Source organism: Neopelma chrysocephalum, unplaced genomic scaffold, assembly GCF_003984885.1.
Source record: "Neopelma chrysocephalum unplaced genomic scaffold, ASM398488v2 Primary Assembly neopelma1_123, whole genome shotgun sequence".
NCBI lineage: Eukaryota > Metazoa > Chordata > Aves > Passeriformes > Pipridae > Neopelma > Neopelma chrysocephalum.
The window spans coordinates 1,467,634-1,494,892 of record NW_020897785.1 but is presented as its reverse complement, the minus strand read 5'-3'; the positions used below and the strand labels follow the sequence as shown (position 1 = coordinate 1,494,892).

At 45.5% G+C, this 27,259-nt stretch overlaps 2 protein-coding genes and 1 long non-coding RNA gene across 18 annotated transcripts in view; 1 reads left to right on the top strand and 2 right to left on the bottom strand.

Moving 5' to 3' along the window:
- INTS9 (integrator complex subunit 9) overlaps positions 1–8,641 on the bottom strand; it is a 62,785-nt gene extending 54,144 nt beyond the window's left edge. For both annotated transcript variants that reach the window (XR_003536592.1, XM_027697848.1), the window contains exons 1-2: positions 8,531–8,641; positions 3,915–4,042 (exon numbers count right to left, since the gene is read on the bottom strand). Coding sequence is in view for 1 of the 2 variants with exons in the window: in XM_027697848.1 (XP_027553649.1) it covers positions 3,915–4,042; positions 8,531–8,539 (137 nt within the window). In the remaining variant the exon portion in view is untranslated. The remainder of the gene's footprint in view (positions 1–3,914; positions 4,043–8,530) is intronic.
- A 186-nt stretch (positions 8,642–8,827) lies between these two features.
- HMBOX1 (homeobox containing 1) overlaps positions 8,828–27,259 on the top strand; it is a 107,712-nt gene continuing 89,280 nt past the window's right edge. For 14 of the 15 annotated variants that reach the window (XM_027697793.1, XM_027697789.1, XM_027697785.1 and 11 more), the window contains exon 1: positions 8,828–9,172. The gene's annotated coding sequence lies outside the window, so the exon portion shown is untranslated. Of the gene's footprint in view, positions 9,173–10,085; positions 10,900–27,259 lie in introns of those variants that run through there. The other variant, XM_027697780.1, reaches the window with a different exon arrangement.
- On the bottom strand, positions 11,296–14,467 carry LOC113974561. Its single transcript, XR_003536576.1, has 3 exons — positions 13,775–14,467; positions 13,500–13,687; positions 11,296–11,666 (listed from the first exon to the last, which is right to left on the bottom strand). It is a non-coding gene; the product is annotated as an uncharacterized LOC113974561 (long non-coding RNA).

Genomic DNA, 27,259 nt, shown 5'->3' with positions numbered 1-27,259 from the left:
AAGTGCTCTGGGACAGAGGACAACAGACAAATATTCCCATTAGCCATGGCAGGGGAAGACTGATGCTCTGGACGAAGTGTTTGTAGACACAGGCTGGGATTTTCAATCACATAAAACACGGTTTCATGTTTAGTTCTCACCCTGAGGAGCCACACCAGCTGCACAGAGCATTTACCTCTGCTGAAGGACAAAGGGGCAAGGAGGCTTTGCTGTGAAGTGCATGTTCTAAGCAACAGCAGAGACCCTTTTTTAATAGTTTCGAATGCTAATAAAGAAATTTCAAGGTGGACATTGTAATCCCTAGTTTACAGCAGTACTTGCTGCAGCATTTCTTGCTGCCTTAACTGAGAGATTTATTCACACTTCACCATAACATTTGATTTTTGTGGGAGCCTCCAACTTAGCTCTAAAACCACTGTGTGCCCAGACTCAAGAACATCTACAGAAATCCAAAAAAAGTGGAGGTAACAAGAGAACTGAACCCACCCAGAAACAAGCCCTGCAACAACCTCAGATCTGGAACCTGGTTGCAATGAAATCTGGAAGTGCTGGGCACTAAGGTCTACAGACAAACATGTTTATAGCCTACAAGGGCTTTCAAATTAAACATCTTGAAAATAGGAAGTGATTTGAGGGCTCAGAGGAATGTTGTGTTCAGGCTAATGTGGATATGAAAGAACAAATTCTAACTGACACCCCAGAAAGTCCCAAGGAAGGAAAAAAAGGAAATCCAAGACTCAAGCAGTGAAGACAGAAGGTAAGAGGGGAGAGTAGAAGGATCTGTCGTGGAAAAGTTGAGCCAGAGAAGTGTGTCCCATTTTGAGGATTAAGGCTGAAGAAGTCTAATGATAGAAAAGATGAAGTGGCTGAATGTACTCCACACCAACACGTTCAAAAATACAATTTAGGAGCAGTAATTTGGAGACTGAGGAGGCTGAGGATAATTGGTGCAGTGAGACTAAAAGAGCTATGGAAAAAGCAAGGAAAAAGCAGGAACAAACCACTCTGATATGCAACAACTTTGACAGATACAGGAGGAGAGGCCAGAAAACTTGGCTGGAAGGGACATCTGGAGGTCTGCAGTCCAATGTCTCAATGACAAGGTCAGGTCAGTCTGGCTTTGTCCAGCTGTCCCTTGCAAATCCCTGGATCTGTCTGTGCTACCACCAGCACGAGGTAGAGCAGAATAAACTTTCCCTGATATTCTTGCCCTCGTAATTTAGCCTCGTGTGAGTTTTGCTTTATTCACAGTGAAAGAGCACTATTGACTTGTACTAAACTGGCATCCACTGAGGAGGGTAAGGCCTTGTCAGGGGAGGCAAAATCAGCAGATGGATCTTGTGTGTGGCTGGAAGTGGAATGAGCAACACAGGACAGAAAGGACTCTTTACCTTGAAGCCGAGAAGCAACACAGCTCCTGCCGACACAGTTTTGACATTGTAATAGAGTGATTGATTAATCCAAAATAGCTGGAACTGTCCCATAAATAATGTGAGCAAGTGTGTCATGGCTAGACAGGAAAGGTTAAGAGCTTCCCACATGTTCATTTTACCGCTTTGCATTTGACTTTGGCGCAGGGGAGAAAATTCCGGTTGACAAAACCTCCTTTGAAGTACAGGAGAGGGCACAAAGTGTTTGGCAACTGCAGGTGCCCTGCACGTGCTCCAGGGGCTGGAGGGAACAAGGACTGCCACTGCCAGGGCAAGGGGGAATCTAAGTACCTTTGGATGGGCTTTTTTTTTTGGAGAGCAAAGAACTCTAAAAAATGTCCAGTCCCTTTCATGCCACAAACACTGCAGCACTTTCCTCTCTTAAGAGATTAAAGCACAGGCTCTCAAAATGTTTGCTCAAGGAGGGTCCCATGCCAGGTGCGACACAGGACTGAGCTGCATAGCAAAGATCCTCTGTAATATCATTCCTTTGGGCTCCACAGAGGTAAAAATTAGGGCTGACACTTGCAGAGCCCAAGCAGTTCCTGGGTCATTCTTCGGGGATCTCTGGATTAGAGGCAGCAGAGAGAAGTGTGGCTCCTCTCTGATGAAGATTTCACACGGGTCCATCTCAGATTAGCACACCTGGTTCCGAGAGGACACACAGCTCAGATCTGACTGACCTGTGCTAAAATTCCTCAGGCAGCCAGTCTTTCCTGTCATCTCTCACCTGGCAACTGATTGCAATGTCACCTCTCTGTCACCTGCCCACATCGTGTTGATAATGCACATTTGAATTTCAGAGGTATTTAGACACAGACACCTGATCTATGAAGGAACAACTCTGAGCACTGCAGAGAGATAAGGGCTTTCCAGTGGCAGCCACATTCCTCCTCAAGTTTCGAACTCATTTCCACCACTCTCTGCAGGACACCTGGTTTGTAGAGCACTGGAGAGATCAATTACTCGCCCAAGTCCATGTGCTCAGGACAATCCCCGCTGGAAGGGCCGTTCAATCACCTCACCGACAAGATTGATTGGATTTAAATCCAACTGTTTGCTCCAATTCCACTGGGCCATCAGGGGTCAAATCTGACATCCTTTCTTATTGAGTTTGAGTCATTTTAGTGCCGACATTCTGGAGGTACTTGGGGAATTCCAGGTTGTGACCTGCAATTTGGCTGTTCATTCCCAGGGTCTGCTATCAGCAGACAAAGCTGGCATATCCCCAGGGAGTGCTGATTCCTGCCGTTGGAAAGAACCTCTTAAGCCTTTGTTCAATCACCTCATTTTGCTACTTGTTCCTCTCTCCACTTCCTTTTTATTTGGGGGGGTGGGTGAAAGCTAATGCAAGGCAATTCTGCCTGTACCTGGATTTCCCAAATTTTCTGGATCCCTTCAAACTCTACTTCTGCCCCAGCAGTAGATGTTGCAGCCAACAACTGCATTATGGAATGGGACAAAAATCAACTATCACACTGATCCCTCTTAAGGCATCTGTTGCCTCTCTACAGCAGATCCTGAACTCCACATTCTTGCAGAACAATGCAGACATTGTCTATTCTTTTCCTCTCCTCTCTAAAAAATAACAAATCATAGGAAGTGCTGGACAAACTGCTTTAACCTCATTAGGTCACTTAGGAAACTCCCTTTCCCAATCATCTTTTCCCCTTCTCCATCAAGCCTCCTCTGAACCCAGAACGTTCCTCACTTGTTTCCTGGGGGATCAAAGTTACTGAATGGCTTTTGAGAAAACTCCCACTGCTTCCCATCACTAAGAGTTACTCATTCCCACCTTTTCAGCTGTTAATTTTTGCCATTGATTCCATTTACTCAAGACATAAGTCATCCTAACTGAATATTCAAATTAATCTAAAAACCTGGGGAAATACAACTTCGTAGTAGGGCATGGAAGGAGTCGTGATCTCAGGATTGTCTTCTAGACTCCTTTTCCCTGCTGTTCCAACCCTGTGCCCAGCTGCACTGCCCTTTTATTTATTTCATTTTTAAAAGGGAACAATTATGCCAAGGAGGCAACTAACAAGGACTGCTAAGTGCTATTTTCCTTTGCATTAGTCCGTGCTCCAAGAAAAGCCTGAGAAGATGGTGGTTGAACAGAACTGGGCTCCACACACTCCATCTCTGTTACCCATTTATCTCATCTTGCATGAAGAAGCCAGAAAGATGACAGATATGTGACCTCACTTGTGCTGAGCAGTTGCAGCAATACTTTACTGAAGCTTAGAATAAATTATCTAGAAAAACCAATCAATAAATCCATAAAATGTCTTCCGTCTACCGAGCCAAAGGACGTTATTTTGATAAAGAGAATTTTTAAGTGAACAAAGTCTATTTATGATATCAGATGATGCTGTTCATTTGTACCCATCTCCTCCCTCCTTCCAAAACCCCATTTCAGGCTGAGCACTCCAACTGCAACCCAAGAAGACACACACTTAAGTGCTGACAGGCCACAGAACTCACCTCTGGACCAGAGGCAACGGCAGGAAGTTGAGGGTGGACGTCATGTCCAGCCCACAGTCCAACATGATGGTGGTGGATTTGAACTTGAGCACGTTGCATGGCAAGGTGGGATGTCCTGACAGGCAGTACTGAAAAAGAATGAGGAGTTAGTCATGACCTTTACCAGCACGACCTTCTTCCCCTCTCTCTGGGCACCAGGGAAGACACATCTCGAATCCTGTATCCAGTTCTGGGCCCCTCACTGCAAGAAGGACATTGAGGGGCTGGAGTGTGTCCAGTGAAAGGAAGGGAGCTGGGAAGGGGCTGGAACAGCAGGAGCGGCTGAGGGAGCTGGGGGGGCTCAGCCTGGAGAAAAGGATGTTCAGGGGGGACCTTCTGGCTCTGCAACTCCCTGACAGGAGGGGGGAGTCAGGGGGATTGTCAGGCTCTGCTCTCAGGGAACAAGGGACAAGACAAGGGGAAATGGCCTCAAGTTGTGCCATGGGAAGTTCAGGTTGGACATCAGGAGCAATTTCTTCATGGAAAGGCTGGTCAGACATTGGAAAGGGGCTGCCCAGGGAGGTGGTGGGGTCCCCATCCTTGGAGGTGTCCAAGGAATGACTGGACATAGCACCCAGTGCTCTGGGCTGGGTGACAAGGTGGGGATGAGGCACAGTTTGGACTGGATGATCCTGGAGGCCTTTTCCAACCTCAATGATTCTGTGGACAGAGTGAACACCACTCCCCCAAATGTCTTTTTCCCCTTGTTCTTACACAGTTTCATACACACCAGAACAAAATCCCACTTCCCATGAATCTGTCTCACAGAGTGTGTGCTTTCCCCAGTGGCAGGGTATTAAAGGGGCAGATTTTCTTCAGGCAGTTCTTCTGATCACAAGGGTTGAGTGGATGGCAAAGCTCCCCTCTCTGATTTAGGACACATGTGGAATCTCTTTTTTTTTCTAGCAATCACCTATTTTCCCCGAAATCCCAGGAAATCAGTTTCTTCAAAATTCAGTCCTACTGGCAAAACCTGGCTAGAAAATCTGAAAACTACTCGGAGTGCACAGGGAGGGAGAGAATCCCTGCAGGAACACGAGGTTTTTTTCTGTAAAAAACCTGTCTAAAAACAACCAGGCACAGGTGCAGCAGCTCTGGGGCAAGTTCTCACCTGCTTTTTGTCTTGCTAAACACAAACAGGAAGCAGAAGGGACTGGACAATCCCACCTGAATGGAAGGGTTTGTGTAGCCAAATCCCAAAGGCTTTGGAAGCTTAATGAGCCGGTGAGCAGGTTATGTAGGGGGCACTTGAGCATCATTGAGATGCAGCCACCTCCTGTCTGGAGTGACAAACATTTAACGAGGCACAGGAGCTCTGAATAAGAAGAGAACAGAAAGGTCGGCTTTAAAATGCGGGATTAGAAACCTAAATGTCTGAGCAGAGCGTGGCCACCTCTGCGGGAGGGTTTCTCTGCTTGGAGGAGGGAATTTTCACCTGGAATCTCCCAGGTCTGGCCATCTGGCAGCTCAGCCACGCTCAGGCAGTCAAACTTTAGCTTTTAAATTCAAGTTTTGGTCAATTAAGATGAAAAATACCACTTGTTTGGCCATGTAGTGCACTAAAAACAGGCTCAGTCTTTTACTAAGTCATTTATCCCACAGGCTTGTGTTCTGTACTTCCCTCTACCAAGTGGAAAGAAGGGAGATTAATCATTTCATTTTGTACCTCTGCTCACAATATGGTAACCCAGGACTGCAACTGTCTGGATTAACAGCTCCCAAGGAGTCTATTTACATACATTCCACAAAAACCTGCTTTAAACGATATTTAAATATTAAAAAGCTAAGTCCCATATATTAAATTTCAAATATCACAAAGATTTTCGTTTTAAATTCACAAAGCCTTAATTATTAAGGGGCTACATCACATTTTGCCTTTCTTTCAGCAAAGTTTAAAAATAACAAGCTGGTGAAGGAGTGAGGATACAAGCAAGGAATTCAGTTGGTTTAGTCACAAATGTAATATGCTCCTGCGAAATTAAGTTCTCACCAGAGCAGAACTTTGACAACTGAAGCTCTTAATCCAAGTAAATAGAAAGAAATGAAGGGAAAAATAAGGTTTATTTCTGTAGCTTTTAAACTATTGGTAATTAAAAAAGGCAATGAAATAGCACCACTTTTATCAGCAAAACATTTTCTTGCCTTTTTATAAAAATCACGAGCAGGTTCACAACCCTGACACCTACGAGCTAACTGGGAAATCTTCCTTTTTTCTTCTTCACAAGCAGCTAAAATCATCTCTATCTGTGGCTGTCACGCTGTGGTAAATGGATTCCTGGGAATCAATGGACTCTTCCCACCAGCTTCAAGCGAAGTGACAGAAAAATAAAAAAGCAATTCATATTTTCTATACAGTTGTTTGCACAGGTGACATTTCTGGGCCTGCACCTCTGTTAGAATTTTAGATTAGGAATCCAAGAATTGGAGTGTTTGCACCCTGTATGTCCCTATATACATTATAAATGTGGTTATTTCCACTCAGTTTATACTTGTTAGTGTTTAAAACAGATCCAGAGATCCCAGTCGTGTTCCTGACTGGACTGAAATCCAAGCTCTTTTTGCTCCAGGAGTTGTGTGCTTCCAACTTTATTCCCTTACAGCTGAAAGTTGGTGCAGCCAACACATAAATGCCTCATCTCCTAACTAAAAATGTCATGTAAAAAAAGACAGAAACCGCACAAAACATGCCCAGTTCATCTCAGAATTTTCCCAGCAGGGTTTGTAAATGGGTTGGAAGTTTGACAGTGGGGCACAAAGAGCACAAATTCAGGGGTTAATTCCAGATGCTCAGGTCCTCCACAGAAATCTGGTTCCCACAGAGCATCCCTGGTGATCTCATGACAGAGCAGAGAGATGATGGCTCACACTTGCAGCTCCAAAACATTCAAAACTGTGCAGGTTAAAGCCAGTGCTCTGAATTCCAGCTGAAGGCAACAAATCCTGCAGTGCATTCCTCCAGTATTAGTATCACATGCCAGCTTAAAATCCAGGAGGAAATTAGGAACTGGAATTGCCCAGGCCAAAGCACGTTGAAATTTTTGGGAGTCTGACACTTTCACTGGATTCTGAATCAGGTCTGGAGTCACAAAAATCCCATGATGGTTTGGGTTGGAAGGGACCTTAAAGATCCTCTCGTTCCAGCCATGGACAGGGAATATTCCACTAATCCATCACCTCTACCCTGATTCAACCCAAATCTATGAGAAAAGAGGATGAAGACATCTACTCCTCCTCACACAATCCCGAGATTCAGACACAGCTCTGGAAAAATATAAGGGGAAGAATCTGATCTTATAATTCCCAGCCCCTAAATTGATACACAGGTCTAAAAATGCTCCAATGCAGACTCTAGACAAGGCTGTAATTCCCTTCCCAACCCCTTCCCTCTCTCTGCCCCGATGCAAGACTTTAAACATTAAAAGAGCTCTGCACTTCCACTATGGTTTTTATTTAAAGATTTCCCAGTTTGCTTTTTCCCACTGAATTATATCAGACTCTACAATCACATCCAGAGGTGTTTGGTTTTGCAGTGTTTGTGATATTCACCCATATATTTATCCCACAGGTAAGATTATGTAGGATCAAGCTCTTTGCCCACCTGCCCATGGAATTAACTGTACACATTTCCACAGATAGTGATTTCCTGGAATTCTCAAAACAGCCCAGAATCAAAGTTCATGTCTACGAGGCTTTGTCAAAACACACTGCGCAGTCTCGAAACCAAGAGACAATTTTTACATCGAATAACGGTGTAATTTCAGGTTAAATAAATCAAGTGTTATCGTATTTTGAAACCTGCTAGGGTTTTCACCTCCAGACCAAGAATTGCAGCACATTATGTGAATCAGAATTTCCTCCTGGAAAATAAAGCGGTGCCTGAATCCAAGGTCTGTAGGAAGATTAAACAGTTAAAGAGGGAGATCTCGAGATACACCAATAACACGGGTAATGTATTTTCTGACAGAAGACTGCAATATCAGAACCAAAATCCTTGTCAGGAGCAAAGTGCACCCCTGGCAAAGCAGTTCCAGGCTGATTTTTTTTTTTATTACCTACTACCTGTACTATCACAGTGCCCATGGAAAACGACTTTATTAAGAATCACGAGGTTTTATTCCCATTGCTGGCAGAGCCCAGCACAAGCCACACGTGGAAAGCTCCAAGCCAGGCTCGTGTTTAAGGGCAGGAAGGCTGATAAACATTTCTCCTCCTGAATCCCACTGATATTTGATTCCATCCAACATCCTCGTCCCTCAGCCCTCTCCCCGCTTCCTCAACATCCCCCAGCTTCAGGATCGCCTCCCACTCCCTCAGCCTCTCCCCTCCCCTCAGGATCATCCCCCTCACCTCAGCCTCTCCCCTCAGGATCATACCCCTCCTCACCTCAGCCTCTCCCCTCCCCTCAGTATCGCCCCCCCCCCCCCCCCCGGGCCGCCCCCCCCCCCGCCTCCGTTTCCCCTCCCGCCCGGCGGGGTTGAGGCTGCGCAGCTTAAAGGCGACCCCTGTTCCCCCCCCGCCGCTGGGGGAAGGCCGAGCCCCCCTCCCTGCCCTCGCTGCCTCCCACTCCGAGCACTCACCAGCTTCATCGCGTCCCCCGGTTCTATTTACCGGGACAATCCTGCCCCCCCCTTCCTGCCCGCCCCGCCGCGCCCCGCGGCATCACGGGAGTCGTAGTCCCGCCGCCCTCCTCGCCCTGCATAACGTCATGGCCTCACCCTGAGGCACGCCGGGAGTTGTAGTCCGCCCCGCGCTCAGCCCCGCCGCCCCATTGGCGCGCCGCGCGCCCGTGGCACGCTGGGAGTTGTAGTCCCGGCGCCGCGGGTCTCCCCGTCACCCTGGGGAGGGGGGAACTACAAGTCCCAGGGTCTCACAGCTGCAGCAGGTGGGGGCTCGGATGTTGATATCAACATGGCGCTTGTCAGACAGACAAAGACAGTCGGTCTGGTGTGATTGAGCCAAAAAAAAAAAAAACAACACCAGGAAAAAAAAAAAAGAGAGGGAGCGGGCTAGGAGGAGGGAGCGGCAGGAGGAGCGCCGGGCGGGGAGGGGGACGTGTCCTCGGGGGGGGGGCAGGGGGCCGAGGGATTTCCTCCCCCCTATTGTTCTCGCCCCTCAGCGCCCCCCGTTAATCCCCCCTCAATCTGGGGCAGGGGCGGGCGGGGGGACCCCCCCAGTCCCGCCGGTCCATGGTGAGGCGGCGGCGCCGGCAGCACCCAGAGGTGAGTGTGGACGGGGGGAGATGAGGGGGGGGAGCGGCGGTGGCGAGGGGAGGGGGCGGGCGGGTGGGTGGGCTGGAGGGAGGGCAGCGGGAAGGGGTCCCCCCTCCCCGGCACCGCCGGGAGTCGCGCCGAGCCGGAGAGCGGGATGTGCGTGAGGGGGGCACCCGGGGGCGGCCGCGGGTGGGCAGGGGCAGCCCCTCAGCTCGGGCGGCGGAGTTGGAGCCGCGGCTTTGGGGGGCTCCGCCGAGGAGGAGGAGGAGGAGAAGGGTGTCCCCGGGAAGCCGCTGCGGGAGGGCAGGGCAGCTTTGGGGTTCGCTGTTCCTGCCGCTTATTTATTTATTCGGATTCCTCCCATCTCCTCCTGGGTGTGGGGGGCACGGGGCGGCGGCGGCCGAGCCCTCCCAGCCTGGGTGGGTGCTGGGGCTTGGGGGGGGGGTGTCCGGGGGTTTGTTCGCCGCGGAGTTTGGGGCCGGGCTGGTGCGACCCCCGGCGCTCCCCGTGCCCGGGACCCCCGGGGGCGGCGGGGGAAGGAGGGAGAGGCTCCGACCCTGCGGGGATGGAACCCCCTCGTCAGATCCCTGTCCTGGCTGGGGGCGTGCGAGGGCTCGGGGGGCTCCTTTTGGGAGCTTTGTGGAGGTGGATGGACGGGGGGTCGGGGCTGCCCCAAACCCCGCTGGCTGCGGGATCTGTTGCAGCTCCCGGGGCTTTGGGGAGGGTTTTCGGGGGTGGCGAAGGCGTGAACCCGAAAAGGGTGTCTGGTTGCTGGAGAGTTTTAACATGGGGACGGGTTGGAAGGGGGGAGGAGGAGGACCCGGAGGGAAGTCATTCCCAAAATGTGCGAGGAGAGCTTGGGTGGGGTGTCAGACGCCTGTTTATTTTGCACTTCTTGGGAAGAGGTGAGGGGGGTTAAAATGCTTTTGTAGCCGTGCCTGGGATCTTTTTTTTTGGGGGGGGGGGGAGGGAGGGGCAGAACAGTGTGTTTGACCGCAGGAGCGGTCGGGGGAAGCGGCTGGGAATTCTGCTGGAAGTGTTTTCCTCTGCTCCGGGGTTAAAACTAAACAAGAGCCGAGTGTATTTAGGTGCAGAACACACACCCGAGCCAGACCCCGCCGAGTTCTTCGACCTCCGTTTTGTCTGATGGGTTCTTTTTTTCCCAGTTGTTAGAGCGTTTCTTGGTATGTTTGCAAAGCACTTCTTCGGAAGCATTTCGTTCTTTGCGATAGGTCTGGAAAAGCCTTGCTTGGATGTGCTGTTTTTTTTTCCCAGTTCCTTCGTGCTGGGGACAAAAAAAATGCTCTTTTTGGGGGTGGGGAAGGAAGAAGGAAGAGGAAATGAAGGTTTAAGCATGTTTGTGGAGTCAGGTCTCTCTCAATTTGTTCTGCTCAAGTAACAACTGGGAGTGTGACTCGGTGGCATTTAAGTACAGAACGTTTGTGAACAAAAACTGCGAGGATTTAAACTTTATAGGGAGGAAAGTGTTAAACTGATGGGAAGGCACGCGTTTGAGAGAGCGGATCTCAGAGACACTACCTACGTGCCCCTGCTTCAAACTAGTGGGGATGGAGGGGAAAAAAAAAAAGAAAACCGGTGGGAAAAAAAATCCAAAAACCAACCCTACAATTTGCATGAACGATGCCACGTAAAATACCGGAGCGAGGAATTGTGCTCTGCAGACGAAAGCCTGAAGTCCCGTGATATGACTCGCTCATTTCTGCAGGGCTCATCAGGTACAGGCTCTGCTTCCTTCCTGGGATGGTGCAGCTGGCATTTGATTTCCTCCATGGATGGGAGAGGAGGAGTCCTGTGCAGGTTTTTTTCCCCGAGATGATTGCATTTTCCTTGGCCTTGCTGTACCCGGCCTCATTAGTAGGAGCTGCATCTATATTTATTTACCATTATACCGTGTCCCTTGGGAAGTGGGGTGTAGTTTGGAGTAGGTATATATGGATTTATCACTCCTAACGTTTTTTTTTTCCCTCCTGTCGTGGTAGGACCAAATCCGTCAACAACGGAGAACAAACTTAATTTATTTCGGTGTTTTGCGTCTGCCTTTTTGCCATTTCTCTCCCAAATTGCTGGAGAAAACATCTCGGAGATGCAGACAGGGGAGAAGGAAGGAAGGGATGGAAAATGTTATCTGTGCAGGGATGTGTTTGTTGTCTGCAGGTCCTGAGAGCAGCGGGCTCGGAAAGGGCAGGGTTTGATTCTGCAGGTGAAAACGGGGGTTTGGGAAAGCGCTTTTCCCCCTTTTTGTGAGGATTATTCTTCACCCCCACGACGGCCACAACTTTTTGTGTCTGGTTGACAGAATTACCCGACGAGCCTGGGCATGAGGCTGGGAACGAGGAACTCGTGTTTCACTCAGCCTGTGCTTCCTCCCCTTCGCACCAGAACAGGCATCAGCGTTTTTCCTCCTGTGTCATCCCACTGTTGGGAGCAGGTCTAGACGACATTGTGGAGTGCAGGCTGCCAGCTGGGCTACAGGAATGCTATCCTAGGTGAAACAGCAGGATTTTTAGGGAGGGGTAAGGAAACCTGGAAGAAAACCCCACGTGGATGAGGCCTGGTTATCTCTAGAACTGCTTTGCTGAGCAGTCTCAAGCGGTTCCTTTCATTTGTTGACCTTTCTAGACAACGTGCATCTCTCTAGAATTGTGATTCTGATAATTCCATGGAATTTGTGCCCGGTGTCAGCTGCAGAAAGCTTATTTTTAAGGCAGTTTCAGTGTGAGTCTTACTGGTCTCTTTTAAAAGGATATTAAAAGTTCAAGGCTATCCAGTGTTTTGAAAATTAAATTATTGTGAAGTGTTTACTTTATAGTGATAATCTGTAAGTTCATGGGAGTGTTTGGTATGTTTTCTCATCGCTGCCTGGAGCTGGGAAAACAGTGGGGTTCTGACATTCACTTTTAAAGCTAATTTAATTTTTAATAAAATGAATTTTTAATGAGCATGACTGTCAGGAATTGTTCTGTCGTTAACTTCTGGGACTGCTCTTTTTTTTTTTTTGTTGTGTGTCAGTGGGGCAGTGGTGAAATTTGGGTCTTTGGGCGGGGAACTGGAAGAATTAATGAAGCTGAGCCACGAGAAAGGAGGAGGCTGTGCTGTCCCTTTCACCAAGGGATCTCTGAAGATGTTTGGTTTAATGTGCTAGAAAATCAATCAATTTTCATGGAACAACAGCTCATTTTAATCTAAAGAAAGCAGCTTGAGCTTCACAGTGATTTCTGTGCAGAGCTTTTAGGGACGTTGCGGAATGACACGTTACAGTGTTGGGATTCTGTAGCAAATATTTTTCATCTTCTTCAAAGTTTAGGATTTGAAATCCAAATGCTGTCAGGTTAGGAATCTTACTGCAGAAAAAAGATGCCTTTGTTCCTCCTGTCGATAACTTTGTGCAGCTTTGACAGTTCTAAAGTCCCTGAAGTTGATTCCATGTTGTACTGATTTTAGCGGAGCAAGGATTGGATTTTGCATCCATGTCCTTGTGGGATTGAGCTTTAATTATACCTGTGCTGATAACGTGGTCTTGTGGGTTATCAATGCAGCGAGACTGATACTGTGATTACAGTGGGATTTTTGGGAGGTAACGAGGAGAATTTGATTTTTTGGGGCGTCTAACTCATATCTCTAAAGCTGGTTTCATACATAAGGTTAGTAATAAACTGTGTTTATCATTCTAATATTCCCATATTGAGTAAAGCTCCCTTCTGACTCCTGTTAAATGAGGATGGCTGGGGAGCAAAGTGTAGGAAGAGTTTGTATGTGAGCACTCAGTCATGCAAACGGGCGTGTGGAGGCTGTGAATGCAATTCCCAGTGTTAATGCTAAAGATAAGTGTTTTGACAAATGCTTTTAATTTGGGGAACAATACAAGCAGGAATGACAGGATATGAAAGGAAAGTGTTATTTTTCATCTGGCAGGTGGCAAACCAAGGTGTAGGGGGATTAACTTGCCCAGGCTCCTGCATGGAGTCAGCGGCAGAAATGGTAATCAGTCTCTGATCTCAGGGGTTTGCCAGGGCTTAAATCAGGGTTTTTCTTCCTCCCCTCATTAATTGGCCAACTTTCACATTTTGCAAATAACATCTAGAGATTATTTCTCTTTCCTCCAGTTTCAAACTTTAGAGCCTGGAGGTTTGGTTTTTTGTTTTTGTTTTGGGGTTGTTTGTTTTTTTTTTCTTTTCATTTTCACTGAAGCCTTGAAAACACAAGGTTGGAAAACTTGATCTGAGCAGCACCTCCCTGACATATGACACTTTCTCGAAACAGCCCCTGACAAGTGAACCCTCTCATTGAAATCATGTGAGGAATTTTATTACTCAACTCTGAAGACCTTCTGGAGGAAAGGAGGTTGCAAACTATTAACTACGTGGTCTTCTTTGCAAGCTGGCAGATAAAATGTTCTTATGTGTTGGGGCAGTCATGTGGTTCCACAGCGAGAAGCAGTTGCTGACCAACTGAAAATTTCATCTTGTTACTCTGAGAAACACATTTATTTTTGTGTTGTGCCTGCTAAAAAGAGATTTATTCACTTGAAATCTGGTCTTTCTTTAAACATGCCAGTGGTTGATTCCCTTCCCCTCTCAGTCGGGCGTTTACACGGCGTTAGCCCGTGACCGTAAAAGCACGTGGGGAAGATTTTCTCGTAGACAGCCTCGAATTTTAGTGGGTTTGGGGTGCTTCTGTTCTTTGCTGCTGCAGTTGGGTTTGCCAGGGGCTTCTTGTGGTACAGGCTGAGCAAAGGGCTCATGTCACAGTTGTGGAGCTGCTGCCGTGACAGTTACGGTGTCACAAAGCTCCTCCTTGGGAGCAATCGATTTATGGCCGTAACTCCTGTGGTGGCTGGTTGAATTTGGGTCTGCTGGTTCTCATTCTCACTGTGGCAGAGCCACTGTCCTCCTTGGCTATTCCATGATAAAACAATACTCTGTACCTTGGTTTGGAAGTGCTTGGCTGAGGTATTGGTGTTTTAGAAACAGAGAGACTGAGGCAGAAGGGCCAAGTGACTCACAGAGGCCACGAACTGAGCCAGTGGCAGTTGAACACAGATATCCCTTCCCCATCTATTCCACTTTATGATATATTGATATATATATTAACTTTATAAGGAATTTATTGGCTGGTCACCTAATGTGCTCATTAAGAATACCTAAGTCAACGAGATTTTTTTACAGCCATGGGAGGATTTCTCATGTTCCATTGACTTCTGTGGATTGACACTTCTCATCCTTAGTTATGCAGTTAATTTTTTTCCTTTTAAATCCATTATATCCCCTTCCTATCAGGTCAAAAGCACTATGGGGTAAACTTTCTCCCAAGACTGCAAGGGATGCCCCTCTTTCTTCCATTGCTTTTCTTCTGCTTCATTTAATAGGATTTTTTCAGTGTTGGACTTCAGATCTATCTCAGGAATGCACATGCATGTTTATCATCTGTGTTGATTCAGACACCCAAAGGTTGAACAATCACTGTTTCAGTTTGCTTCAAGAATTAAAAAAAGAAAATCACCTCTAACTGGTTATTCTCCCTGTCTGTGTGCAGATTTCCCTTTCCCAGTTCTTAATCAAAGCTACAGGCAGAGTCTGAAGTGAAAGTGTGCTCTTAAAACTGGGAACTGCTGTAGTGCTTCTGACAGAGTGTGCTCTGCTTTATCTTCCCTGTGCAGCCAACCAGGAGGTGTGGAAGGTCAGTTCACTTTTTCCTACAGAATTCCTCTCTAATGTTCACTTCATCATCTCCTCTTGGTTTCAGGGCAATTACCAGCCTGCAACTTATTACCAGGCAGAGCCCTTGGTCAGGTTGTACTTATGAATACACCTGAATCAGTTCTGTAATACACCTGGAAAAGATCCAACTTCATGTGTACATCCATGGAATTCAGGCAGGTAGTGCTTCCAGTCTCTTTGTCCAATGGGTGGAGTGTTGCTTCTTGTGGAAGGGTTTCTTCCAGCCTGAGGAAACAAATTTTAACACCTGCTTCATGCATAGAGGTGGCATTTTTTTTCGTTCTCCATATGTACAGTATGTTTATTTAGGTTATAGAAATTTATGAGAAACCCATTCATGGGTTAAAACCGTGAGGTTTTAACATTGGGTGAAGGAAGGAATTTATAAGCCAGGTATAAAAAAATACATTAATTATGTTTGGCTGAATCTCACTTGATCTGAGTTCCTGGTGTTGGTCATCTCCTCACTTTTGAACTTAATATTCAAAATGCTTCTTTTCTTTCCACTTCCTTAGAATTTTCAAGTTCAGCAGCAGAATAACTGCCACTGAAACAATACTGTGGGTACTCTTTATTGGCCTTGTGAACAGCCAGTTTTGTTCTCCTGATAAGCCCTTGTCCTATCAATTGGGAAGTGCAGCATATAGTCATTTCCTGCATTTTGAGCTGAGCCCTGAACCAAGCACTGAATCTGCTTTTTGTTCTTCCCTCTGACTCTGATGGCAGCCGAAAGCACTTAGTTAGTTCATCAAATACAAGAGCTGTTTCTACTTGGGTGTTTATTCTGACCTTTTATTTTGGACACTTTCTCTCTGCCATGATCAGATTCTCTGATTACAATGTCAGCTTTCACCAGAAACCTCTCGGTGATTTCACTGGCAGGGTTTGGGGTGTGCAGCAGCTCTGACATGTAAGTAGTGCTCCAATGTTGGAAAGGGAAGTTCCTGGCAAGGGAATCTCATTTCTAGGCTCTGCCTTAGGTCTTCTTTCATGACCCAGGGCAAACTTCTTGACTTGCTGGTGTTCCAGCGTGTAATATGAAAATAATCCTTTCAGAGCTGTCGAGGTGCTTTCACATTCACAAAGTACGTGGAGGTTCTTGGCTGGATAGCAGAGTATAATAAACATCAGGAGTATAAACACGAGTGTCAGATTGTGGTTGAGAACTAATTATTTAAGCTAATACTGATTTTTCATGCCGCAGGTGGGAGAGGTAAGTGGCTGATCAGAGTTTTCCCAAGTAAATTGTGTTCCACGTGGTTTCCAGGCATCGTAGTGGGTCATTCCCTGGCTGTTTGTATTTCATGGGAGCTCCATCTGTTTGATGGAGTGGTACTGTTTAGTGATAAGTCTGAAAAAGAGGGAGCTTGGTGAACTTGAAACTTATTCCTCCCTCTTTAATTTCCTGGTCCACAGAAGTCGAGTGATGTTAACATATTGGAGATTCATAAAATTTAAGGCGAGAACAGATAATTAAATTGCCTTCCCTGATACGTTTTATATGCTTTGTATCACAGGCCTTTAAATTTTAATCATTTACTCTGAAACTGAGACCAGTAAATGATGTTTGGCTAAAAACAATTTGAAAGCTTTCCAGCCCTGAATGTCCATCACTGGTAATTTCAGGCTCATCACTTCTCTTGGTAGTTATAAGTGGCTGATTTCTAATTTGAATTAGTCCAAGTTCTGCTGCTGGTTCTTGTTAGGATTTTCCTGACAAGATTAGAGCCCTTTAGTATCCAGGACTTTCTTGCCATGAAGGTACTTACACTCTGTAATCAAGTTACTTGATAGATAAGGGAAGAGAGTTGAGCTTTTAAGTCTCACTCTGAGGCATTTTCTCCAGCACTCAGATCATCCGGTGATTCTTCATGGCCTCCGTTTATTTTTAACATTGTGGAAACCAAAAAAGGTGCCTGTTCCGGCCTGTGCCTGATCCAGACCAAATTCCGAGGTGCCTTTAGCCCTTTTTGCTGCACAGCCATTTCAAAGGTTCCAGGGAAATGCTGTTCCTGAGCCTCCCTGCTCCAGCACTGACATTCTTTACTTCAGCAGTTACAGTCTGCATTTCTTAGGTTATAAATTGGCCTTTGTATTCCGCCGTGTTTTGCTTTCCTGAGCTGACTTAAGGCAGGTATTCAGCCTCCTTTCTCCTGCCATCCTTCCCTCCTGTTGTTCTACAGCTCTGGTGTCACTCAAAGATTTTTATCTGCAGTGATAAAAACGTTGAGCTGCATCAGACCTTAAATTTAGTGACAACAACAAAAAAAAAATTTAAAAAAAAAAAATTAGCATGATGCAATGCCAGGAAGTGGATGAAGAACTGGCTGACTGACAGCTCTGGATACCGAGCAGCCAATGAGGGTTTCCACCAAAACCAGGGTACACTCTGTGCATGTACTTTCTCCTGTTCAACTACATTTGTAATCTCAGAGAACAAAGTTAGTCCTTTATCAAGACATTTGCCATTAGAACGTGCTGACTGGCACTGCCGCTGTCCTTGCTCTCCTCATTCTTCACTGGGAAAATCCGTGTTTTTCTTTGCCTGTTCTCTGTCTGGGTGGATTTACAGCTTTGCAGATTTGCTCTGTCCCCTTTCTGGGCGTTGGCACGACATGAACATCCACCTGGCCTGGGGGGAAAGCCCTCCTCGGGTTTTAGGCTGATTTAAAATGTTTCCCTGCTAATGGATTTGCTGGAAATCATCTTTTATGACTGGTGAATTAGAAGGTTCCTCACATGACAAAGGCATGTTGCCCCAGTGTAACAGCAAACTGTTCCCAGTGCTCTCAGTGGTTTTCCCTTCCACTAGTAAGTCACTGGGTCCTAAATTTTCTTACTCTTATTATATTTGGGTTTTATATCTTGAATCTTGCACTTTGCTTGCTAAGAGGAACATCCCAAGAGCTTTTGTTGCTGGATATCTGCAAGTATAACATGGCAGTGCTTTTTGGGTGGCTGAGGTGGATCTCCTGTCGGATTCCATGGCCTCATGGAAGTGAAGACCTTCCCAACCTTTACAAACATCCCCTTCTGAAGACACTTGTGAATTATCCTACAGTTCATGGGCATTATTCTTGTAAATGGTGGTGTCACTCCTGTGTCCCACTCAAGTAAATTCTGATTTATTCATAGCACTGTGCCTTCTTGCTTTTTGTTGAAAATGCAGCTGCCTTCGCTCGCTGGCTGTTCCCTTGAATTTCCCTTTTCCTGTCCCAAACTGATTTAGCTTTTACTCCCTGGGTGTTGCAGCTGTAATCAGCAGTGCACAGGAATGCCTTTTTCTGTAGGACAGGCAGTATTTTTGCCATGGTTTTTTAGGATCCCGGAGAATATGGGATCGGGAAACCAACCCTCGTTTAAATACCACTGACAGAAGGAAGCGAAGTGTGTTGTGTTTTGGGTTAGTTTGTTTTTTTTTGGGGTGGGTGTTTTTAAGGACTTGCTCCCTTAGAAAGTCCCTGTTTTGAAACCTGCAAATTGCAGGCAGAGAGTATCTAAAGTTTGGGATGTGTGATTCCTTTGTGGCTGTCGAGTGGGAAACCTGTTTGGAGCGATAGCCTTTGAGGAAAGGTTTGGAAAAGGGAAGAAATGGAAGAGGACTGGGGCACGGGATCTCTGGGGAAGGCACTGTGGAAGAAGTGGTGCCCTTTGTGCTCCTGCAGTTTGAGGTGTGGAAGTTTTGAGTGATGGAGACCCAAACCTGTGCAGTTTTGGTGGACGTGGATATTTCTTGCCGGGGAAGCCTCAGAGCTCAGCCAGTGGCTTTCCTGCCTGCTGGCTAAGCCAGGATCTGATTTTTTTGTTCCTCTGCTGCCTTTTGCAGTTGTTTATTGACTGAAATTGTTTCCATATGGCCGCAATGTAGAGCTTGATTACATTAAACGTGGCCCTTTCCTGTGGCATTGCAGTGCTATGGAAAATCCATTCCTCTCTCTCACCTTCCAACCTCCCTTTCCTCCATAAAACCTTGGGTTTGGAACATGTAACCTCTTGAGGTGTTATCTTCTTTCCCCTCTGAGGCTTGTAGAGCTGAAAACTGGGATTCAGATCTTTTTTGGGTCGTTGTGTTTGCTTGCTTAGGTGGATATAAATGACTCATAAAATAGTTAAAATGAAGATTAAAGTGGTTGGAAGTTGGGAGCAATACTGGATCTGGGGCTCCGGGGTGTTCAGCAATGAACATGTGGAGTCTCTGCTTCGGGACAGTCCATTTAGATTGTATTTGTTTACAATAATCAATTTAAATAAATACTGCTCCAGGAAGGTCTTAAAATTCCTGTACTTGGAGCTTTGGGGTGCTACAGGGCCAGATTCCCTACTTATCTGGAGCCCGGAGGCCATGTCTAGTTTGTGGGAAACAGATCTGTTTAGTGGCAAATGCATCTGTATCTTTGATAAGAATAAAAGCTGATTGTTGGCTGAGTTAGCTGATAAACCCAGCAGCGAAGCATCTCTACCTTCACTCTGTAATTACACCTAAACTTGAGTTCATAACCTGAATTCAAAATTTGGCTTTTGCTAGAAATGTTTGCTGTTTCAATAGGTTAAAATATATCGGTACCTTTTTTTTTAAGCCTATAAATTTGCTGTAATGCCTCCCTTTCTTGTGGACTCCAGCAGAACCTGGGCAATGTATTTTTACTGCCAGTATCTCAAATCAAGTCAAACCAGTGGAGTGGTGGTTGTCACTCTTGGCTGAGCACATGGAACCAGCAGCTGATGAACTAGTAAACCTGTATTTTTTTTTGACAGAAGAAGCCTCTTCTGCATATGCATAGAGAATATTTTCTTCATTTCTGTGTATTCAGATAGTTCATATCACAGGCTGTTTAATTCAAAACTGAGAAACCATTTGGGAGCTGTAAATGCCGAAATCCTTGTTTTCCTCCCCTAACATAAGGTGGAAAAAAAGAACAATGAGGGAAGAGATTCAGTAATACTGAAATCTTTCCGTGGAGGACACAGCAAGGTTCAATTCATTTAATAAAGAGAATTCATTTGTTTTCACTAAAGCATTTTAAAATGCAAACCATGTTTCCGTAACCCTTTTATGCGTCCTGCACCTATGATGTATCATTCAAGATTAATAAAACTGTAATACATAAAAGCTGGCATTTAAAAATTGTTTTCTAAACAGTCTGGCTAATAACCCAGGGTGGAAACTGGAATGCAGGTAGGCTGCTCTTCGGGCCTTTGCCTGGCTTAGAGGGGGAAGCTCCAGGGTTTTTAGTGAATTTAATGGAAAATGAAAGCTTTGAGAGGAGAAATAAACATTCCTTATAGTTTGGGGGTGTCCAACTAGTGAGCTGGCAGGGAAAAGGGAGACAGTGACCATGTGTGACCATTCCTCTGCTTGTCCTTAAAGGACTTGCTGCTGCCCAGTGCTTGCAGCAAAGGATGTGGGCACCTTTTCCCAGCTGGGATATCATAAGGCTTAAAATTGTGCTCCATGGAGCTGCCTCCCTTCAGCCCACACCGAGGGTGAATTTAAAACCTTTCGTTCTGCTTTGTGTTTCAAGGTGGCCATTTGTCCAGCATTTCCAACAGCAGGAGGAATTTTTTCGTGGAAAAGGGTTGTCAAGCGTTGGAAGGGGGTGGAGTCCCCATCCCTGGAGGTGTCCAAGGAAGGACTGGACGTGGCACTCAGTGCTCTGGGCTGGGGGACAAGGTGGGGATGGGTCACAGGTTGGACTGGATGATCTGTGAGGTCTTTTCCAATCTAAATGATTCTATGATTTTGGTTTTTGTGGATCCCTTGGTAGATTGGTTGCACACATTGTGAGGATAGAACTTCTCCTGAAAGGCTGTGGGTCCTGCAGTGCAGGAGGATCCCTCCAGATCCTGATTTATCTTGAACATCTGCCCACTCCCTGCTTTGCAAAACGCTGTGGGAAAGGTGGGCTGGAGAAACCTTAGTTTTCTTCTGTCCCTCACGAAACACCCTGGCTACGTGGGAGCAGAAATTAAGACAAGCACGTTCAATTTTCAGTGTTGTCACTTCACAGAAAGGGAGAGGAAAAGAGGAGTTGTGACTGTCGCAGACATTCTGTTCCACTGCTCACACATCAGAGCTGCTTTCTGCTTCTTTAGCTGCATGACCAGCTAAAACAAAAATGAAACTTCACCCCTTTGAACCCCTCCAGAGCTGCCTTCAAAGAGCTCTTTTCCAGGGCTGAAGTTTAGTTGGTTTGCCGGTTACTTTTCGGTGATTTCCAGAACTGTTGGAACAGAACGAGTTGATAAAGACTCTCTTGTGTATTTTGTGTGAGCTCAGATATTTGAATATGGAATAGAAGGACTGAATATCTGCAGTTTCCATTAAATTTCAGTGCCTTTAAGGATGAGTCCTTAAAACAAGCTGTAACTAACGTTAGAGGCGGTGGGATTGCTCTCTGTTGGCTCTCCCAAGAACTGAACTGGAACTATATTGAGGATATTTCGTGGTTTTAATTAGCAGATCACTGAGTTCTAGGTCCTTTATGCTTAAGAATAATTAATGCTTCATTGTTTTTGCTTCTGACAGACTTCTACTGTCAGTTTTCCAAAGGAGACATTGGCCCTTCCTCCAATTATTTGACAAAACAATTTAGAGTGAGCAGCCTTTCCCCCACCCCTCATAGTAGGAATTTGCCTCTGGTGTCCTCCTGAGTGCTGCTTTCCAGCTCTCTCCACCTCTTCCAGAGAAAACCTGCACAGTGATGGGGTTGAAACACTTAAACTCTCCTCACCCACTCTTGAAAAACTCCACAGCGCTGCCCTTCCAGTGTTAAATGTCCTGCAAATAACTGGATAAAGAGGATGAGATGATCCCTCGGTTTTCCTCTAATGAGAATGACTTCTGAGAAGGCTGCAGGCTCAGGGCCATGCTGCCATTGCAGTATTATCAGTACATTTTGGCTGCAAATGCTATATCTTTTTTTTTTTTTCTTTAATATTAAAGGGAGGGGTTATGACTTCTGAGCTATAATTGTGTGGAGACATTACTTGGGCAGACCTCCTAAACTCTCCTGCATTAATTTGGATGTGCTGGATACGAGCTCTGTGCTCTTAGAGCTGCTGAGGAGAGTCTTGGACCGTGCCTGGGGCCTGCAGGAAGCAGAGAAATTGCAAATAATGGCTCGTTATTCCGTTTTGAGTCTCTCTTGCCTGATTTCTCTGCTCCTGTTGATGGTCTTGCTTTTGTACCTCCTCCTGTGCCATTTGCAGTCGTAGTTCCCAGTTATAAACTTAGCTTAAACCCAGTTTTAACTAACTTTTGAGTTTGGCCTAAGTCAGCCATGAAGCAAAATTGATTTAGCAACGTTCTCTTGGGTTTCAGAAACCATTAGGCTCAGCCATCCCGACCCCACAGCTCTGAGACTGCTGGACTTTGTCGGAAAACGTATTTTTTTAATCCTATTGTTGTCCAGCCACAGCCTAAATCCAGGTGGATCCATCATGTGCCTTCACAGGGATTTTTTTGGAGCAAGTTGCACCAGAAAATTGCATTTGCAGGGTGTTTAGACCTGACCAGCTCGAGGGGTGCTCTCCAACCTCTGCAGGTCTGTGCTGTGTGCAAAGAGGGAAATTAAACCAATAATTTCCATGCTGATACATCCTTGTGCTTTTCATCCTGTCCCCTGTTCTTTCTCCCACCTGATTTTTGAAAAGTGGAGCTTTTAAAGTGTTTTATATGGTAGTTCTTAGAGACAGGCAGCTCTTACTGGGTTGAACACCGTGGATGGCACAGGGGAGAGGTAGAAGCCAGTTGTTTAATTGGTGTTTTACATGGTAGATTTTGAAATTGGGGGTTCAGAGAGGTTCCTGCTCTCTTTCTGTAGAGCAGCAGTGGGGCACACGCAGCACTGCTAAAAATAAAGAATAAAAAATAAAAAGAAATAAAATAAAAAAATAAAGTAACGTGTCCTGGAAAATAATTAAAAATTATTTATAATACAAATGTATTATAATGTATAATTAATAAAATAAAAGTATATCCTCAAAGTGTTACTTTAAACTGGGCTCTGCTTTGCACCAGCAAAGAGCTTCGTTGGTTTGTACCCCTGGATATGGGCAGCTATAAAGAAATGTTTCTGTAAGAGCTGCAAAACACAACGTAAAGACCAAGTTCAGTTAAAATTGGGTTTATAAATGAGTGGCTCTTGTGGTCAGATCAGAAGTTTGCCTTCTCTCTGGCTCAAGGCTGGATAAAGTGGTAGATGCTGAGGAGAGCCTGGAAAAACAAGGCAAATATTTGATAAATCCCCAGCGTATCCGTGGAAATACCCTCACTGTGTGCTGCAGGTATTCTCTGTATCCTTTGTATCCCACCTTTTCCAGCCAGAGAGAGGTCCAGACATGTTAAATCCCCAGCCACGTGTCCATGATAATGTTTTCCACCTGCTGAATGTCACATACCTGGGGCTTGTGAAGGGAGATGCTGCTTTTAGTTCAGTTCCTGGTGAGCAAATGCCCTTAATTTCTAAATTAACTCACCTCTTTTTAGTTGGTTTGTTTTAGTCTTTTTGGGGAGGGGGGGATTTTTTTTTCAATGCCTGTTGAATCTTGTCCTGTGCCACTTAAGTAATGACAAATACACTATTTTAACCTGTCTGCTGGATAGTAAGTGTTGACAGGGCTGTTTAATAACTCTCTTATTTGCTTCACATGGAATTGGTTGGGATAAAAAGGACCTGTGTGTAACTTCATGCTTGATCCAACTGGAATAATTTTGCTCCAAGTGGTTCAGGGAGTGCTCCAAGTTCTCAGCCAGCAGGACTCTCCAAGTGCTTAACCCTGGCAGGACACGCCCAGGTTGGATTTCTGACTTCCCTGCATCCAGGAAAACACACCTGTCCATGTCCAGAGCAGCTGGAAAACCTCAGAGCGAGGGCAGGGAATGATTTCTCTCCATTTTAGGGCCTCTCCAAACATCTGTAGGACTCTCAGTTACTGTTTAACTCCAGCTCTGTGTACCCTTCATGTGTAAGGACTGACTCTGCTGTCATTTAGGAAATGAGGGTTTTTTTTCTACCTTGTCAGTCCCTTTTTGGTGTGGTGTGATTGCTATTTGGCTGTCATTTCTCCAACTTGTAAAGCTGTCTCCAGTGTATGCAGTTTTATATCGCATTAGCTCACTCTTCCTCATCATATCATACAGCCCTGTAATCATCTGGCCTCTTTTCTACCCCCAAATACTGTTTTCTAAAAATTTTCCTCCTCTAAAATGCCTCTGTGTGAGACTTTCCTTTTTATTTCATATTTATTTTATTTAGTTATTTTCTTCCCCTAGATAAGTATTTGATAGTTGCAGCTTTTTGGAGCCTCCTAGTTTCTCTAAAAGGTTATTTTTTTAATGGGGTATGTGTGAACACACTGTTTCAAACACAACAGTGGTAACTCCTTAGTAGGGTGAAGGAGCTGAAAAGCAAATGAAATTCCTGTGAGTTGCATCACTGAAAGCACAAGGGTTAATGTTTCTGTCACCAGATGTTCCTCTGTTTCCTGCTTTTACTTTAATGTCTGCATATAAAAAGATTTTGGTTTCTTTGTCCCTTTGCACTTGAACTAGAAACTGTAATCTATTTGTGGTGCATCGGAGAGAAGTTATTTTTTTAGTACTTTTGGTTTAACAGTTTCTCTGTAGAGGAAGAAAAAAAACCCAAACAGATAGAGGCATCTTCCAGTGAAATATAAAATGAGGGGATTGTGATGTCTGAACTTAACAATGTCTCTGCTAACAGGACCAGAGATGACAAACCAGCTTGAATGGTCCCTTATCCCTCTGTTTTGGAGAGAGCCAAGTTGAGGGAAATAATCTCCAGATAAATGGCTGGGAATAACATTTGCATTTCTCCTGGCTGAGAAGTTGGTAACAGTTCTGCAAGGAATGGCTTGGAAATGGGTTTTCTTAACCTGAAATGAGTAGCAAGCTTAAATTTCATTGCTGCTGAGCATTTCTAGCCCAAGATTTCTGTTTTACAGCTGCTATTAAAAATTTATGGGGCAACTTGAGATCAAAGCAAATATATATTCTCTTTATTATGTAAACTCAGTTTTGTGCAACATATGCATTGCATCTCTATGGTTTATGCAGGAATTCTTGTTGCAGTGAAGGGAAACAGCCTTTACATGGTACAGTTAGACCTGAGCTGTGGGAAAACAGGGTTCTATCCCAGTGTTAATGGTGATCTGATTGTCTCTCTTCTTTCCTTATCTCCCAAGTAACTCCTTAGGAATAGGAAGGTCTCTCCTGAGGTGCAGCACTTGCCTGTTTGCTGTTGAAATGTTCTGTGCTGTGCTTCATACTGAGGTTTTGTTACACCTTTTTTTTTGTGTTCCACATAACCCAGGTTTCCCACTGGTGTGCTGAAGGACTTCCTTGGGCTACCTTTCACTTACAGCCCAGACCTAAAATACATTTAGAGAGATGCTTAACCTTATGTGAGGGATCAGAATCTCACAGTTGGGGCTTTAGACGACAAGAACTTTCCGGGGAAGGGGGTGGCCTGTATTTCATGCCCAAGACAACCCTCACTCTGGGTTCTCGGCTCCTTATAAAACTCCAGGCTCCTTATAAATGCCTTCTGTTCATTCATATTTCTCAGAATATCTTCTCCTTGCCCTCCATTCCCACCTTGCTGCATAGAAAAGCAGGTTGGCAGTATTAGCATCTTTTATCAGATTTTTAGAGTGTGGTTTTTTTTTTTCTTCAAGAATCTATTTGTTGTCAAACAATCTCAAATTTTACCAGGGCCTATGATATCAGTTTTGCAGAGAAAAGCTTAGATGTGAGCCCTCATGGTTCCAGTTGGAAAAGACAACTGGAAAACTTATAATCATGGAGTCATTTAGGTTGGAAAAGACCTCCAAGATCATCCAGTCCAGCCTTTGACCGATCCCCCCCTTGTTACCCAGCCCAGAGCACTGAGTGCCACGTCCAGTTGTTCCTTGAACTCCTTCAGGGATGGGGATTCCACCCCTTCCCTGGGCAGTTCCAATGCTTTATAACCCTTTCCATGGAGAAATTCTTGCTGATGTCCAACCTGACCCTCCCCTGGCACAACTTGAGGCCGTTCCCCCTTGTCCTGTCGTGGTTTCTGAAGGGCTGTGCTTGCTGTCCAGGCAGCTCTTTGAGATCCACACGTGCCACTTCTTTTTTTTTTTGGTTTATATTCCACTTCTGTGCTGTTTTTCCAGCTGCCTGGTGGTCTCTGAGCTCTCACTCGAGCTGCTGCTTTTGCACTTGATGGGATTTGTGGGCCCAGTCCAGGGTGTAGCTTAGCCCTTGGTGTGCTGTTACTTTAAAGCACTGATAAAAAAACCTGGTAAGATGGGGGAGGGAGGGAAGGCAAAAATCTGAAAAGCTGCTGGATCTTAAAGATTAATCAACCTGGTTCAAATAACAAGCAAAGCTACAGACATTCTTTTCTACACAGGGTGTTTTTTCCCATTCTGCTCTTGCAAAGTTGTTTCTCCAGGGGAAGATTTCAAGCTCCATAAGATTGTGTTCCTGTATTAGTGTCAGGACACGGGCTGAGATTATTTGTGTGAATATGTAGAAACAGTCCCATTACCTGGGGTTCCTTTCACGCTTTCTGGCCCGTTGGAATTATGGCCTCATATTGCACCGTGGTGGATCTATTGCTGTTTATCCACATCTGTATTTACAAACTCAGCCCTGGGAGCTCTTGTGCATGAGCTGGGAAAAAGAGAAGTGCAAATGACAGCAACTTCCTACCCTGTGTAATGATAAAACCAGCCCTATTTATAAATACAACGAAGAATATACAGCAGTGCTCTCACAAGAGGGGTGCAGTCACACCAAGGGTTGCTCTAATTTAGTTGGTTTGTGGGGTTTTTTTGGCTTTTTTTTTTATTTGAAGAGTACATACCCCCAGGTCTACAAAGAGCTTCCTGCACCCTCATAACACACATAGATTTGTTTCAGTTCTGCTCAAGGAAAGAGGTGATATGAGCAACCTGAAAGATGGGGCAGTTCCTATAACACACCATCCCCCAAACTCTGCAGCCTGAAGATGGGGCAGTTCCTAAAACACATCATCCCCCAACACTGTAACCTGAAAGATGGGGCAGTTCCTAAAACACACCATCCCCCAAGACTGTAACCTGAAAGATGGGGACAGTTCCTATAACACACCATCCCCCAGACTCTGCAACCTGAAAGATGGGGGCAGTTCCTATAACACATCATCCCCCAACAGTGTAACCTGAAAGATGGGGCAGTTCCTAAAACACACCATCCCCCAGCATTGCAGCCTGAAAGATGGGACAGTTCCTAAAACACATCGTCCCCCCAACACTGTAACCTGAAAGATGGGAGCAGTTCCTATAACACATCATTCCCCAAACTCTG